General features: G+C 36.9%; 1 protein-coding gene across 1 annotated transcript in view; it reads right to left on the reverse strand.

Moving 5' to 3' along the window:
• Window positions 1-17202, reverse strand: part of LOC131034174 (calcium/calmodulin-regulated receptor-like kinase 1) — a 35781-nt gene extending 18579 nt beyond the window's left edge. The window contains exons 1-5 of the mRNA XM_057965566.2: window positions 16527-17202; window positions 11645-11798; window positions 10465-10594; window positions 9865-9950; window positions 9641-9712 (exon numbers count right to left, since the gene is read on the reverse strand). Coding sequence (XP_057821549.2) covers window positions 9641-9712; window positions 9865-9950; window positions 10465-10594; window positions 11645-11798; window positions 16527-16870 — 786 coding nt within the window. The 5' untranslated portion in view covers window positions 16871-17202. The remainder of the gene's footprint in view (window positions 1-9640; window positions 9713-9864; window positions 9951-10464; window positions 10595-11644; window positions 11799-16526) is intronic.
• Window positions 17203-17545: the final 343 nt, after the last annotated feature.

The raw sequence follows: 17545 nt of genomic DNA on the forward strand, positions 1-17545 counted from the left end.
ATTTGCAGGCACCAACTTACTGGAGGCACCAACCCAACAGCTAAGCACCAACTTCCAAAACAAAGTTCCACCTTGAATGTTGCTTCTTCAATGGATGATGATCAATTAGATCTCTTTTTGATACCAGTCTTCCTCTTGAATTTATCTTCCTTGAATGATCTCCAAATATATCTTATTCATTACTCTCCACTTTTCATATCTCATTCATAAAATCTGCTTAAATACCTTTAATAATCTGCTCACATATGCTTCATAAATCTTCTTAGTCTGCTTTAGATCTACTGTTATATCTTCTTCACACAAAACTACTGGTGCATGCATTTAAATCTCGTTAAACAAATCTGCTAAGCCATCCTTCATGGATCTGCTCAAATATCCTTCATGGATCTCACATATTCAACTTCATATATGCTCCATGATCTTCACTGATATGTCTTCATATATTCTCCTCATATACAATTCTGCCTTTTTAATAATTAATCTCCTTTCATGTAATGCTGCTGGTGTACATAAGGTATGTCTTTTTTTTTAATTCCAAACACGCTCATCTCATGAAATGACTTATTCTTTATATCATTTATGTTGAAAGGTTCACTTTCCATATATCCGCTGCCCTTTAGTTTATGTTTGTTTGTTTCTAATAAACATAAGTGCTACCTTTTCAATATGGTCGCTGCCTTTACTAACATGTAACCACCACCTTTGTTAATTATCTTTATCAGTCTTCAATCATTATATAATTGCTGCTTACCTGTTGTGACCTTTTCACACATCGCCCCATTGCTAACAAGGACCCCCTCTTTTCCTGCTTTCTGCGTTGTTAGGTTAGAGTTTTGGCTGCTTAGTGGGCAATTTTGCATTTCCCGTGCCCGAGTCTCAGAGTTTTGATCATGCCTAGTGTCGTTTAGGGTTTTTGAAGTTATAGGATCAAGCACGTGAAAATTGAGATTTCTAAATGATCCTAGTTTGTCCAAGTGTTGACCCTTTTGGAGCGTTAACATGTTTTCAAATATCTTCATCAATGATTTTAAGTGCTAAGGTGTTTTCAGACCTTTTGGAGTTGTTTTCTCGCTCCCAGGGAATTATTCAAGTTAATTTCACACTTTGTTCCGATGGATTTTCTTGTGTTATGCTCCAATTTTGATGAATTTGCCTAAGTCCAGTCAAGTTTTATTAAGTTTCGAAGTTTCTAAGTGATTCTGAGTGGAAAAATCATCATTTTCCGGAGTAAAATCCATATTCTAAGGGTTAAAAGGTCAAAATTCCATGCTAGAGGTGCTTTTCCCCTCATATTCCTGACTACCCATGGTTTTCCCCTCTCAGAATCCAGACTGGACATGGATTTCCCCTGAAATCCATACTCGCCTCATTTTTCCACCACTGTGAATCCATACTAGGGTCGTTTTTCCCTTGAAAGCATTTAAATTTGACTAAGTGTCAGGATTTATCCTGACTACCCATGTTTTTCCACCAGGGAGGTATGGACAAGGTTGCAGATGACGTTTGCATTCATTCCACACCTGGGTCGATTTTCCACCAGGTCTTTGTGACAAATTTTTGAGGATTTTTGTCTGGATTTTCATCCAGACTCATAGCGATTTTCCACTAAGAATGCATTTTCATGATTTTGGGTCAGGATTTTCATCCAAACTGAGGTCGTTTTTCCACCAGAGGGGTATTTTTGGGTGATGACTTAATTTTGAGTGGAATTTTTCACCCCACTCATATCGATTTTCCCCTAGCCCTATTTTGTGCACATTTGATAAATTTTGAGTCCGGATTTTCATCCAGACTAGGATCGATTTTCCCCTAAGGGGATACTTGACGATTTTTAGTGATTTTGTGAGGATTTTTTAATCCTTACTAGGATCGATTTTCCCCAATTGGCCCATTTTGGATTTAAATTGAAATATTTTAATAAATGAGCCTCATTTTAATTGCTTTTAATAAAAGGCAATGATTATTTAAAAAATGAAAGCAATTAATAAATGATTTGCAATGAGCATTTAATGTTTTCAACCTTCTAGAAGCAAATTAGTTTCACCCAAGCAAGTATAAGAACAAGTGTTTTATCCCACATTGCTTGTGTGGTGAAAATTGGTGATGAAAGTAAGTTTAAAGGGAGGAGTCCAGCATTATTTTATTATTAAGTTTGCCAGCTAGATTCCATGCAAGGGCGATTTTCTCCATAGTTGGCAATTTTGGAGCAAGTGTTGAAGTGAAGTGTTAGATTGAAGACTTATTTCTTCCTCCATTCCAGCCAGCTGGACAATCCTCTCCATTGCTGCCATTGAAGCTTATTGACTCCATTTTTTCAGATTTTCGATTTTTGGGGGAGTTAGCAATTTTTCTATTTTGGCAACTTTGATCATTTTAGAGGGCTTCTACCTCTAAGTTGGCAATTTTCCTTGGGGCTGCCATTTTACTGCTTTTATCAGACTGGTTTGCTGCCATTGAGACCCCCCCATGCCACGATTTTGGTGAAGTTCGCCATTTTTGGTGAAAATCGCGATTTTGGTGTAAGGTGATTTTTTGTGTTTGGGGTTTCATCCCCAAACAAAGGTGATTTTCCTTGATATCGCCTGGTTGGTTGCTGTTCTCAGACCATTTTCAAACCATTGTTGGCAGATTGGTGTACATTGAAGATCATTTTCAGATTTGTGGAGGATAGCGCCATAGCTGAGAAAGTTCGATTTTTTATTTGGCAAGTGTTTGGAGCATATTTTGGTGGATTCCATGCATGTTTGATGCCACCATTGTTCCCTACTTGCTGTCATTTGCCTCAGATCTGAGTTTTAACTCCATTGCTTCAGGTTTTGACCTCCATTGTTGGCTGTACATTCATCTTTCAGACTTAACTTTTATTGCCCAGTCAGCTGCAACTTTAGCAATTTGTATTTGGAGACATTTTGGAGGCAATTTTGGGATCATTTTCAGACCATTGGAGGGCTGTCTCAAGTCTGCAACTGTGTTATTGGCTGCTTGTCCTCTAAAATTTATCTTTTACCAGCCATACCTATGTTTCCAAGATTGATTATTTTTCTTAATCAAGACTGATTTTTATCAAGTTTGTGCATATTTTTTAAGGATTGCAACATGTTTTAAGAGGTTAATTTATTAGTTGCAAGTTGTTTTCAGATTTGTGACCTCCATTGTTGACTGCAGAAGGTGTCTTCAGACATAAATTTTGTGAAAACACAAACTTTCACACCTTTCCCTAGTCACTCTTAATCCAATATACTCCTTTGCACCAGGATTTGCACGAAATTTCTAAGTATAAGGAGATGTTGATTTCATGAGGGTTTCATACCCTAGTCTTGCCACATTTTATGTTTAAATTGTTAAGAACTACCTAGAGTGTGGACTATTTTCCTGACTTCATGCTCTAATTAGCCTAAATCAGTAGGAAGTCAAGAATTCTATTAAGAATATTATATTTTTCCTAAGTTCTAACTTCAAGCTTCGTACAGGTGCGATGTCAAAGTCCGGATTTAAAGAAAGAAGAGAACGGCAAAAGATATTGGAGACTGGATTCTATCCAGAATCCAAGATGTCATCCAGATGGAAGGAGATTACAGATACAAACATGCATTTCCTGAGCCTGAACCTGATGCGACAGCGGATGTTCGGAGTCGGAAATCAGATTCCTTCCCCAGCGTATGTAAACATTATGAAGAGTGGTATTTTTCAAGCCGTTGGATTTCCACAGTCCATACAATGCAATGAGCTCATCTTGGAGTATGCATGATGTTATGATCCTCGCTCGCGAATGATCAAGACTCCTAAGGGCGTTGTCATTGCCTACCTTGCTAAGGATGCGATTGCTGAGATGTTTGGAATTCCACGTGGAGCAGATATGAAGAATGCAACTAAAGATGAATATGAAGAGCGGTACACGAAGATGATGGATGCGTGTAAGAGTATAATAAACAAAGAGTGGATGATTGAACCTAGGGTTCATCATTCCAAGGCTCCCAAGACACTCATGTGCACAAACTTCAAAGAGGAACATAGTGACTTAGTATTCCTGCTTAACAAAGTGATGGGGACGCCGCAGGGAGCAATATTCGATGGATGGATGTTCTACTTCATCCAGGATTGTCTTAGAGGGACATTGATAAATTGGTCTAGAATCATAAGTGACAATCTGGACTTTCAACTGAGAAATGTAGAGCAGTCCAAGTCTTTTGCCATGACTTCCTACTTGGTATACCTGCTTGCACGATTTGTTTCATACAAAGGATTGATATGCAGAGGTGAAGTCGGGAATGGGCAAGGACAATTCAAGAGTCGTGAGTGCTATCCCCAGCTGAAAATGTATAGAATTGAAGACTATAAGAGAGTGAATGATGTATTCACCATGTACATCATGCGGATGCTGCAAGGCGGAATCCACAGAAGATTGTCCAAGGAGGCAACAGAACTAATAGAGAAATATGGATCATGGTATATTCAGTTTCCCACTTTCACATACCTTAGGATTCATGGGTTTCAATCCGAACCCTACAGGCTTCCTAGGTATCCTTCCGACAGAATGATGTTGTTGGAAGTGGTGAGACAGCTTCTAGAGTTTGATTCCATTTAGAGAGAGAAGCATAGGACAAGCATGACATTCCCTATTTCAGTTGGGAAGACATTGGAGGTTTGTCAATCTGCCTTAGCTGCCAACATTGCGAGTGAAGAGTTTGCATTCTATCGATTTGCAACCTTCAAGAAAAAAGAAAGATTCGATCCCGATAAGAAAGTTGGAAGGATCGGGGGAGAGAAGTTTATCCACAAGGTAGACATAGAAGATTATTGGGCCAACCTGATGGACGAGCAGGCAGTGAAGAGATGAATGTGATCTAGAATGTCAGTGGATTTCATGAGGAAGTGTGGACTTTTCCTCATTCCTGATCAAGTGTTAGATGACAAGGATCATACGCATCCATAGTATGAGAATGAAATGAAGGCAATCTTATTGCCTAATTGGTCAGAATCAGAAGAGATTGATCTGAATATATTGATAAGAGAGCTCTTGAGTTTCTCCCGTACATGGGTAGATATTCAGATGAATAAGTTAGTTGATATAGGTGTTTCCTTCACTTATAAAAAGATGAAGCCGGAAGAATCTACTTCCAAAGATGATCAGAGGACTATCAGTAATGTCAGGATTCACGCAAATGAAGAGAGTCAAGCTCCCAAGAGAAGGAAAAACACGCCAGGAGGAGTCAAGGCTAGAGGAAAGAAGATTGAGGAGGTCAAGAAGAAACAAAAGACTATCAATCCTTCACCTATCATCCCTTCACCACCTCTCAGTGTCTCATCAATTGAGGAAATTGGGATAACAGAATAGAATAAGGAAACCCAGCAATGTTCCAACACAGTGATACTACCAGAGAATATTCAGGAGTCACATGCCACAGCGACATTTGCTCCACCAAATGAGAATGATGATCAGTCGGGATCCCCTACTATCCTTTTGGAGGTTAGTTTGGAAAATGAGATATATGATTTGACCAGGAGTAATCCTGATGATGATGATGATGATGATGATGTTATCTCGGCTTTGAGAGGACTTGATTGAGATATGTGTCTCGATGATGGTATGGAGATGGCCGCTATTCCTAATTGGCTGATGAAAAGTATGGAAAAGAGTAAGAAAATGATAGAGGTACAGCCTATTGATAACATTGATGACTACCTAGCTAGAAACAATAAGGAGAAAGAACCCAAGAGAGATAAGATTTTGCCGCACATAGCTAGAGATGAGAAAGGAATGCGGATTGCGCAGGTGGTTATTCCTATTGGAGGTGTGACAGCGGACATTACTACTCCTATGGATTTCCAAATTACTTCACTTGCCCTTGGCCGTACATCAAGAGAGCAAGAGTTTCAAGAGGTTGGTGATAACCTTAAGGCGATTAGCACAAGGTTAGATAGAGAAATTGAAGAGAAGGAGAAGTATAGAGAAGAGAATATCAAACTTAGAGAGTATATTGCGGGGATAAGGCATTTGAATCCTACCCTTATTTCCCCTATTGCGGTTGATCATGGACTACATTCACACTATGAGGCAACAAGAGATACACTCTCGGAGGTGGAAAAGTGGATTGAGAGTGCAAGAAAACAGGCGGATGATTTCCTTACTCAGTTTGTCCAAACATATGATAGGACAACAAGGCTCGTGTTTAGAATCCAGTATTTGGAGGGAGTTTGGGAAGAATTCCGACCTATTCAGGAGAAGACTATTCCACGCCTCAAAGCTTGGAAGAAGATTCCCAAGTCCACGTTGATCAGCGAGAACATCGTGCACAGTGGAGACAGATACGATTTCCATGGTTGGTATTGTTCATTGGCCGTGAAGAAATCAACGTATGAGAACGCCCAGTTGAGTTGTATGGAGATGGAAGGATTGATTCAGGACATTCAGATGAAGATCCTTGCCTCAATTGAGGAGTTATTGGTTGTTGATGTTAGTGATGCTAGTGGTTTACACTTAGCCGAATTAAGAGACAAGATGAAACTTATGTATTTTGTCAATTAGACTCTTTGAAGAAGAGTCAGATAGATGATTTGGTCCCTTTGTTGATTCATGTTCATAGTTCACAAAAGCTCATGCCAGATTGGGAGAACATTATGGACGCTTGCTCGGATTCACTGGACGTGATTGATTTGCAGCAAGATACCTTGCCTAGCATTTCCATGGAGGAATTAGATTATGTATTGGCTAGATTCTTGGAATATGCTAGGAGAGAGAGAGATGCAGGGAGGAATCTTCTAGAAGATTCCCTATTTGATGACTAGGTGTCTTTTTATTGGGCCATATGTTGGTGACGCCATTTTTTATATCAACCCTAATTAGGGCAATTCTAGGGTTTTGTTAGCATGATCTTGGCCGTTGATCTTGTATCAATCTTGGCCATCCATTTTTGTAAGAGACTCTATATATAACTCCTTGTCTCTCATTTGTAAGAGAGTTTTTATCGAATTGTTGGTATATGTTGTAGCTATTTGAATCTAAATCATTGTTCAATTGTTGGTGATTTTGCTCTTCAAATGTTGTCTTTGCATTCCTAGTTCTCAATTCCTCCAAGTTAGATTAGAATTTTAGATTAGAGTTTATTTTCATGTTTGTTAGATTTAGTGAAAGATTTGTTGAACGTATTTGTGTGGAATCCTTAATCCGTACCACTAGCCTCTTGCCACTAGTAAGTGTGCCTTGTGTGGTCAATTGGAGATTTGAGTAAGCTTAACTTCAACTATTACGCGTCCCTTGACAAGCATCAACTTGGATGGTGTCAACGTTTGATGGTAATAGTCTGAAAATCCTTGAGTATACCTTAGAAGATTGCACTAAGCTTGTGTCAATACCTGTTTGTGAGACCTTGCCTAGTTTGATTCCACTAAACTTGTTCATCATTTCCTACATTCCTAGGCCTAGAATAGATTTCTTAAACCCTATGCCTTTTGCCCATTTTTTTAGTAAGAATTAAGTCCAGAACTACATTGCTAAATCCTAAGTTGTCAGCATACCTATTCCATAAGAGACTCTATATATACCTCCTTGTCTCTCATTTGTAAGAGAGTTTTTGTCGAATTGTTGGTATATGCTATAGCTATTTGAATCTAAATCATTGTTCAATTGTTGGTGATTTTGCTCTTCAAATGTTGTCTTTGCATTCATGGTTCTCAATTCCTCCAAGTTAGATTACAATTTTAGATTCGAGTTTATTTTCTTGTTTGTTAGATTGAGTGAAAGATTTGTTGAATATATTTGTGTGGAATCCTTAATCCATACCACTAGCCTCTTGCCGCTAGTAAGTGCGCCTTGTGTGGTCAACTGGAGATTTGAGTAAGCTTAACTTCAACTATTACGCATCCCTTGACAAGCATCAACTTGGATGGTGTCAACGTTTGATGGTAATAGTCTGAAAATCCTTGAGTATACCTAATACGATTGCACTAAGCTTGTGTCAATGCCTGTTTGTGAGACCTTGCCTAGTTTGACTCCACTAAACTTGTTCATCATTTCCTACATTCCTAGGCCTAGAATAGATTTCTTAAACCCTATGCCTTTTGCCCATTTTTTTAGTAAGAATTAAGTCCAGAACTGCATTGCTAAATCCTAAGTTGTCAGCATACCTATTCCACATATTTCATGATTGAAGAAGACAATCCTAACATTTGTGTAAGTCCCCAAGTGAACACAGCAATTCACATCAACCATTGAGTTACCCACTCATCAAGACCTGACATGTGGAAACCTTGGAATCATTTTAGTTGATCTTACCCTTAGCATCTGAGATGATTTTGTTCAAGAGAGGGTAAATTACTTTGGTATTTTATTCTGAAATGTTATGTGCATAAAACACACATCAACATTACCTTATGCTCATTAATCACTGTTTATATGTATGTAAAAATATAGTCGGCTAGCTTAAAGCATATTATGGATATAGTCAGCCAGCGTATGAGACACCAATATGAATTATGAAGCTTGGATATTATCAACTGTAGGTTATCTTGAAAGGCCTTCATCCCATCATATAAAAAGCAACCTATATCTAACATTGCATCCATCATCGTGACATTAATTCTTTTTTGATTTTATGACAATAATCTTCTCACCTTTGACATCAATGACAATATGTTCAACAATTTCTTCCACCAAAGAAGTCAATAATAGTCTCTCCATGTAGAGGGTATCAAGTGAGAGTTGTGGGCTGATGACAAAATAAAGCTTCAGGTGCATATATTTATGCCCATCTGCCATTAGCTTCTTGTGGAAAGACAAGATGTGAGGTGACTTTTCAGGAGGAGACCTCCCCACTCAGCTTAAGAAAATTGAGGTCTTTCATAAATGACTTGCATACAATTAGCAAAGCAAAACTTGCATTTTTCTGTAAAGATTTTGATTCCTTGACCATGGGGGTCTAGCCTCAGGTGTTAGCTTTCTATGTTTTTACAGGTAAGGAAATTCTTTGTAATCATGTTGTTTAGTTGATGAATTATCTTGTTCTTTGAGGTAATACCAGATAGAATTCTTTAAAAAAAATTCATCTTGGTCATTCGACAAAATTAATTCTGTTGATCTACCCAAGGCATTGTGCCAGCAAAATAATATTTATTTCCTAGCTCCTTCATGAAGAGCTTTGCTGACATTAGAAGGAAATAATTTTATTATTTTACTACTATTGTTATCCAAGCATATGGGAGAGGCAGTAGGGGAATGAGCGTAATAAGGAACCAAGAGATGATGGTTACAAAAAAGGACCCACCTAAAAGTTTCTAAACCTTGTTACTGCAAATATGTTAAAAAATGTTCAAATTACAAATTGTAAGAAGATCCTTACCAGACAAATGAAAAGTAGACCAAATTCTCTACTTGTGTGGGCAATTCAGATTAAAAATGCTAGAAAACTCTAACCAGTACTTCAGATTACAAATCATCTATGCTGGAATGCAATCAAACAAAGACGACAAAAGGAAGTTGAAGGAACAGAAGTGGCATGCCTAAATCTAGTTCCTTTGGCAAATTTGACCTTTCTACATTCCAAGTTCAAGTTGTTTCAAAATTTGGATTAAGCATGTTTATGGAAACAAAAAAATAAGCAAATGAGAATTATAAACTGGAAAATGCTGAGTACAAAGAGCCCACCCTTGCTGTCATTGTTGAATCTATCAATATATTTGCAGATTTGATATCTCGATGAATAACTGGAGGCTTTGCCTGCATGTCACAAATTATGCACATTAAGCCTCTATATTTTGACAGAAAAGTGACTACTCAAATAATAAGAGGGTTGTCAAATATTTGTTCTTAATATTTAATATCATTACGTGTGTTCCAACATAATGTCCTAAAAATTATAGAAAAAATACCCCTTTATGAAGATATTCTATACCCCTTGCCATGTCTTGAGCTATATTCACTCTTTCCTCCCAGCCCAAGGGTTCTCGGCTTTTATCTGCAAAGAACATATTATTCATTAGAACTTCCTTATCTATGATAATGTCAAATCACCATTTTATAATTATTAAGATTTCGATAACTTATGTAAATAAGAAAATTTCAATTTAACCAAGCATTCAAACTTTGAACTTAGGTTATGCCTCAGAAAATAGTTCAATTATTAATCAAAAAAAATCAATAATAGTTGTGTAGCAGATAAATGGTCCAGTCACTATCAGGATACATTACTTCGGTCTTCAGAGGTACACCAATAATAACCTCGTAGTTATAAACTATGACACATGATAATAAAACTACTGACCATAGTTATAAACTATGACACATGATAATAAAACTACTGACCTCATGGATTAAACAAATTTAAGCAATAAACATACTACTATCATTTTGACAGTCTCATTTACAAAAACTGTAAAAAGTTATATTGTTTTCATCATTCAGGATTCTACCACTATACATACATAAATTTTAGAGCATAAGAAAAGGAGTGGAGTATGATTGACGTGTACCATGCAGCAAAGTATAGAGGCTACCATTGCTCATGTATTCATAGATTAATGAACGATGACCCTGCTTATCCATACAGTACCCAATCAAGTTCACCAAATTCCTATGATGTAACCTCTCCAGCAACATTACCTTCACAGAGTTAACAAAATCAATCAAATATATGACACATCACCTCACACAAAATAGAGGTCAGAACCAAAAAAAGCATTTGAAAATAACTAATTGAAAAAAAGTGATTGCGATAAAAAGGAATAAAACACTGGAGTAATTGTGTCTCGGTTGTTGAGCATAGAAGGTATCCCTGGATGATTTGTCCAAACTGAGCTTCCTACATTCTGCTTTGTTGTAAACTAGATTCTGTTAATTGGTCAAAAATCAGTGTAAAGTAGATACTAGAGAGCTTGAAAAATTAAACAGAACAAATCTTGGGATTCATTCTTGCCCCATGTTGTCAGGACAGTAACCTAAAACAAACTACGTTTCATCGTTAAACAGTAAAATAAATACTTCTTTGGTATTCTGCTATCATGGTTCCAACCTGATAAGAGTATCTAATTATTTATGAGTGATCATGACAGATAACAAATTTTCAAAATTCACATCAGCTTCAGCATTGCATAGGGTAATACACTGCATGAGGCACTCCTGTGAGATAGTTCTTTTCTTAGAACTCTGAGAAATTCCAAGGCATAAAAGAACCCAAATACAACTGATGTGACAGAGAAGCAGAAGGAAGAAGATTCCACATTAGTTTTATGATTCTTCATCAATAACACATTATCATTCTGGAAGCCACAAATATGTCAATTATCCAGTCCTTTTAGTATTTGCATGCAAGGTTTCTAAATATTTAATAAGGATTTGTTTCTGAATACTTCCCTTGATCCTTTCAAAGTCCCTTTATATGCTAAAGTCAAGTGCCTATTTGAAAAATTTGCAGTAAATACGCACATTTATTTAGCTGCATTTTACATTTAGCAAGGATGGTTGCTGTAAAGCGTCACATAGCTTTCATAACATATTATTATGTTGAAGACACTAAGATTGAATGTGGGATTGCATTGGAATGGGGCTATTATGTATTGACAGAATATGAAATTGTGACCATATGAAAAATACGCTTGAGGGCATGCTTCTTATTCTATCATTCCACAAGCAGCATTTTTAGAAGCCCTTTACCTCTGTTAGAAATTCCTTCTCACAGCGATCAGACAATGGATTGAGCACTTTGACAGCAAAACTTTTCCCAGACGGGAAGGTAGCCTTGAAAACGGAACCAAAGGCCCCAGCTCCCAGTAAATTTGTGAAGCCTGTAGTAGCTTTTTCCAGTTCCCTGCTACATTTCAAAATTCAAATCATCAAGCTGAAATTTCTCTCAGAACACAATTTTCAGAAACAGTATATTGAAAACAATGCATGAACCTGCCCATGAGGATGGCAGTGACTACACTACGTAGTACAAACAACTTCTTTCTTTATCTTCATATGCATCTTACCCAAAATCTAGCAACTAATCAACCTATAGGTTTTAAGAATATATATAATTGCAATATATTTTGAAATACGTTTTCAGGATAAACAGCATGTGATATTTAGAACTTAAGCCATTTCTTAAGCAAACCATTGTCCATGATAAGGAATATTTTCTGCAACTGCTCTCTGATGAACTTAGTAATCCATTTGGCACTTTTTGCACCAGTTGATGCTCAAGGGGTTAAGCAGTGAGTTTAAAACTAGTAAAATGAGCCATCACATAGCATCAATTATTACTGCAGTGGCTTGCATTTGGTGGCTAGGATACCCCATTTGATCACCCATCCCATTACTAACCAGGATCAAGCACATTTAACCCTGCAGTTTTACTGACAATCAAACTAACTTAACAAATGAGCTAGCAAGCTAAGTGAACTAGTTGTGGGGAAAAGTCCATGGTGAAAGGCATTTGATCTGGAGTAGTACCTAGATGGGCTACCAAGGGATGCTTCATTTTGCAAGTTTCAATCCCACTACTTCACTCTTGTGAGCTTTACCTGATGCTATCAGTGCCATGGGGATGATTCAATTTCATGAGAGATCAATCATGGAAAAAATGATTACCAGTTGCTGAAAGAACACTCAGTTTTTAAAGTATTGAAGAGATAGAAAGCAGCAACTGTTTATTTCTAGATATTTTTCCTATATAAAATATACATGAGCCATATCAAAGCATATGTTAACGCAGGAAGTAATCTCATCATACTTATTTTGCATATAGGCTCTCACATATGGAATGCAATTGCTCTCTTTGATATAAAAAGATCAGATTTTTGTAATGGTGTTAAGAAATATGAGTTGTCCTTGCAAATACCTTGAATGAGAGCACATCAGAGATTGAGTTCGGTAGGACTGAGATTTAAACCTTGATCCATCATAGGCCACCTTCTGCGTTTTGTGAGATTGTTTGAGAAGGCGGACCCAATTGGATTGGATTATAAATCCTAACCAAGACTAAGTACTTGGAAGTGACAAATAACATAAAGAACAAATCCTTGAAACTGATAAAAATATAAAAGTCAATAGTACGAGAAGGAGACCCAAATAATGAACTCAAATGCTTAAAGCATGGGATTTTGAAAGAGAGGCCCAAGGACAAATCCCCGAGGAGCATAGAAAAGTACTGACATTGGCTAAAAGGTCAAATCCAACTCCTTGGATGCAGTAGGTCACAAGAGGTTAGGCCAGGTGTAAGTCCTAGGTGAATTTGGCAGCAGAGATATCCTAAGTTGTATCATCAACTTATAGCAACCAACGCATAGAAAAGCAACAGCTGTGTACAACAAGAAGGATAAACCCAAAAGAATTTAACATGCATAAGTCCATCCAGAAGTAAAAGAAAAACTTTCTTCCAAAAACATAGAAAATTTGACTTTGGAAAGAAAGATTCTTTTATATTCCACAATGTCGGGCAGTCTGTACATGGGTCTAAAGATGGCTTATAGCAATATGGGACAACCCCGTACTCCTTGCGGGAGGCACCTAGTTGTACTACAAAAAAAGCATACATACCTTACCCCCTGTGGGATTTGAACTTGTGACCTCTCTTTCAAGAACATAAGTTCTCCACCACTAGGCCAACTCAGGCTGTGGGATTTGAGCTACTAAATAGGCTCACGGCTTAATCACACATCATGATTGTTACACTGTCCAAGTTACTACTCTGTCCACTGGAGAATTACCAGCAGCTGGCAACACAATATGCCCTACCCAAAGTGTGCTCACACAATGGTTGCACATCCATGCATTATACCAGAAGACAAGGTACGGCAAATTCTGGAGGTCTTTAAGGTTGTGGGATCTAGGAAGAGGGAGAAAAATGTAGAAGTAAAATGATAGGTGAAGGGGAGTAATTTGCAGCAGGGAAAGGAGAAACTGGCCCCTTCAGAACTGGAAGACAGGATTCTGATATGGTGGCCTCTCTTGGCCTTGATGCTGGAGAATCTTTTTCAGTTGTGAGCCTAGATTGACAGTTTAACGTAGGACTTTATTGCTTGTTCTGTAGCTTTGTAAGCTTATTATTTACCTTGGTTTACATTATTATGGTGAGCCTGGACAAGATATCTTACAAGAAAACTGCTCCCTCAAGGTAATTAGTATTTTGTTGTGTGGAAAACTGTTTGACCACTTTGAATATCCTAGCACAAGGTGTAGTTTTCTGATTGGCTATGTAAGCCATTTTTTCCAAAGGCAAGTTGCAAGGATATAACCGAAAAAAGGCAAGAAAAGTAGAGATGAAAGGTCACTCATACAACTTGACCAGAGAAAAAAAGGAATAAATAAATTATGTAGTATGATATTTTTGGATTCAGCTGCATAGGAGAAACACCTTTTGTATAAAAAAGAAACAAAATATATCAACATCCTATAACCGAATGACCTAAGCAAGCCACTGTAACTCAAAAGTACATCCCGTTAAGGTAGAACGGTACATGAGTTTAAAAGTTTGTAATGGGTGCTTCTAGACCTGAAATATTGTGATGGCAGAGTAAGAAATTTTGACATATCATTGAACTTCATAGTAAAAGAAAAATGTTCAGGGGTTTGGTGTGATGGTAATGGTAATGAGGAACAAATATAGGAACACATGATCAAGAAAAGGCAGTTCACAAATTCGATGTGGTAACCGTAAGACCCTGCTATAATTACTACAGTGTGTATTCCAGCATGGCTAACATTTATAAATCTTTATTGAGGTTACAGAAGCACATAGCCCTGTTCATGAATCATAATAAGGTACATTTTGTAACAGTATGGGGTACATTTGAGTGTGACTGGTATTTAGAAATCCTAATACATTTGAGTGTGACAGGTATCTAGAAATCCTTAAAAAATATAGGATACTTTATTAATGAATATGGAGTACATTTTATCATGACCTACATTTACAGACCTTAAACGGGTACACTCCAAATCTACTTACATTTACGCATCTTTATTTTAAACAACTACAAATTGCATTATAGTATGGCCCATGGTTCATTTAAGCAGAGTCCAAGTTTACAGATTTTAAGAATTACAGTTAATGTTTTAAGCATAGACAATGCTTTCAAATTTTATTAATTACAGGGCACATTTTGAGCATAACTCATGTTTACAAATTTACGAATTACAACGCACATTTTGAGCTTAATTCATGTTTACAAACATCCAAATGTTGTCCAAACACATAATCTGCGAGGGGATAGTATTTGGTTGGGAGAGTATGTTATTAAGCTTCTCTTGCATGCTAATGATCTCATTTTGACTGCTAGATCCAATTGTAGGTTAAAAGAGCACTTATATGCCTCAAGCACTTCTGCAAGGAGGTGGGTATGAAAGTCAACTTCAGCAAGACTAAAATCATGATCTTCTTCAATAGAAAGAAAACAAACCAGCTAAACTTGTATTTTGAGGGAATGTTCGAGAAGAATAACTGAATTTAAGTATATTGGGATTGACTTCAACAACAAGCTCAATTAGGATACTTGCACAAGGAAGAGAACTTTGGAAGGTTGGAGATCACTTTATGCATTGCAAAATAGAAACAAGGATGTAGAGTTGTGGGACTAGAAAATTATGTGAATTCTATTTGGGTTTTAGTTGTTCTGATGGTGTTTATGGATGTGAATTGTGAACTAGTAGCACTTCAGAGTTAACAGAAAAGCAAAGAGAGAGGGTTCAAGAATGTATGATTACAAGCAAATTCAAACTCAAAGCTTCAATCCCCTATGAGACTCTTCTAGCTTAAACAAATACCTTCCCTATTGAGACCATTGCTATCGTGAATCCCCTAAGTTATCTTAAAATAATTGACTAGATACAAACACATAGGTGGCCCAAGGCTATCATCAAAGATGTCTTGAACAAGATGAACAAGATAAAGAAGCATTAGATGAAACAAAACTTCAAGTGGATGAGCAAATGAGCATCCATCTAAGTGCACGTCAAAATAACAAAAAATTAAAAAAATTGTTATAGATACATTCTGCTAGTTTATGTCGAAAAAGTTGTAAGGAAGAAAAAGGAAATATTGTCTTGATGAATTTAACCCCACTAATGATCATCAACAAAAGGAATACATAGGGCAAATATTCCTTGGAAGACAATGATATTCATAGCCCAATTGAAGAATAGTTTACATCATCTTTAAGTGAAACAGGTAGATGGATAAGATCTAAAGAAGAATGCAAGGAAAGAGTTTGTACCTTTGCACGGCTGTGGTAGTTGAATCAAAGAAAGTTTTGCACGGCTGTGGTAGTTGAATCAAAGAAAGTACTTTACTCTAGACTACAAAGCTTACAGTAACATTCAGGCCAAATGTGTAGGTACACTACCAGCAAGTTAGAAAGCTAAAGTGACAGGATATACTGTCCCATAGACTATCTTTGGCCTCACAAACATTGAAACTCTTCTATCTAATACACTGCCCTTAAAGTTGTCCATAACCTCGCCCAATATTTACCGATTCACAAAAATCGATTCATCTATTCTATCTAGAGAACTTGCATTAGCTGTTAGCAAATAAAAGTTAAAATCAAAAGGTTACCTGTGAGAAAACCTCCGACTTTTGAGACTTTCAGACTTATTCAACAGGCTTGACAAGAATTTTGGGCTTCTTTTACTCAAAATTAGATCAGAGGAATTATCTTCTGTCCAGCAATCCGAAAGCTCGGATGTCGAATCTCTGGCATGTTCTCTCAATGCAAGAGATTGCTGAGTTTGCTCTTTCTTTTGCCCAAGATGATGTAGCTGTTGTTGTTGTTCCTGCTGCTGCTTTGGATCTTTGTGTTTTCGGCGAAACAAATAAGCAGAAATAATACCTGCTGCAATAACAAATGTAAATCCACCTGCGATTCCAATGAGCAATCCAATTGAAATGTTTTCATCCATTCCTCCAAAGCCCACGATTCCCTGCTGATCAGCAAGCCATGGCAAGCTAATTTTGAGCTAAGAAGAATGAATTGAGCTTTTCTTAACTAGATATAGTCTCATGAGTATTGGGAAGTGTGATTGAAGGCGATAAAAATGACAGGAAACAGGACCACAACAGTGTAAGTATTGGCCCATCACCTCCACTTTGGCGGTAAGCATGTGTCGTGTCGTGTCACTATTGATTTTAAAATTAATGCCTTCGTCGTTGGTCATGGGAAAAGTGTAAAATCAAACTGTTTATCTAGGCTATATTTAGTCTCGTGTCTTCTTCTACGAACGCCTGTTTTATAAACCCTTTTCTCGAGAAAGCTATCTTTTCCTTCTTGCCAGTGAATTACTTTTATGCTAAATTATTGATTCCGAAGTGTGTTTAATTTTCTTACTTTAAAGATGAAAAATGTCTTTTTAACGGAACAGCTTTTAAGTTTTTCAAAATGTTTGCTATTTTGAACTATTATTGTATGAAAAAAAAAAAATTGGCAATCTATTTTTCTAATTTTGATGTTTGTATACAAAAGACAAGGATAATTATATAAATATATAAGATATTAAAAATAGAAAACAAATGTTAGGCAATCAATAATAATTATAAGCATAGTATAATAAAAGTCCTTATTATATTTGTATTCACAA

Source organism: Cryptomeria japonica, chromosome 1 (assembly GCF_030272615.1).
Source record: "Cryptomeria japonica chromosome 1, Sugi_1.0, whole genome shotgun sequence".
Taxonomy (NCBI): Eukaryota; Viridiplantae; Streptophyta; class Pinopsida; order Cupressales; family Cupressaceae; genus Cryptomeria; species Cryptomeria japonica.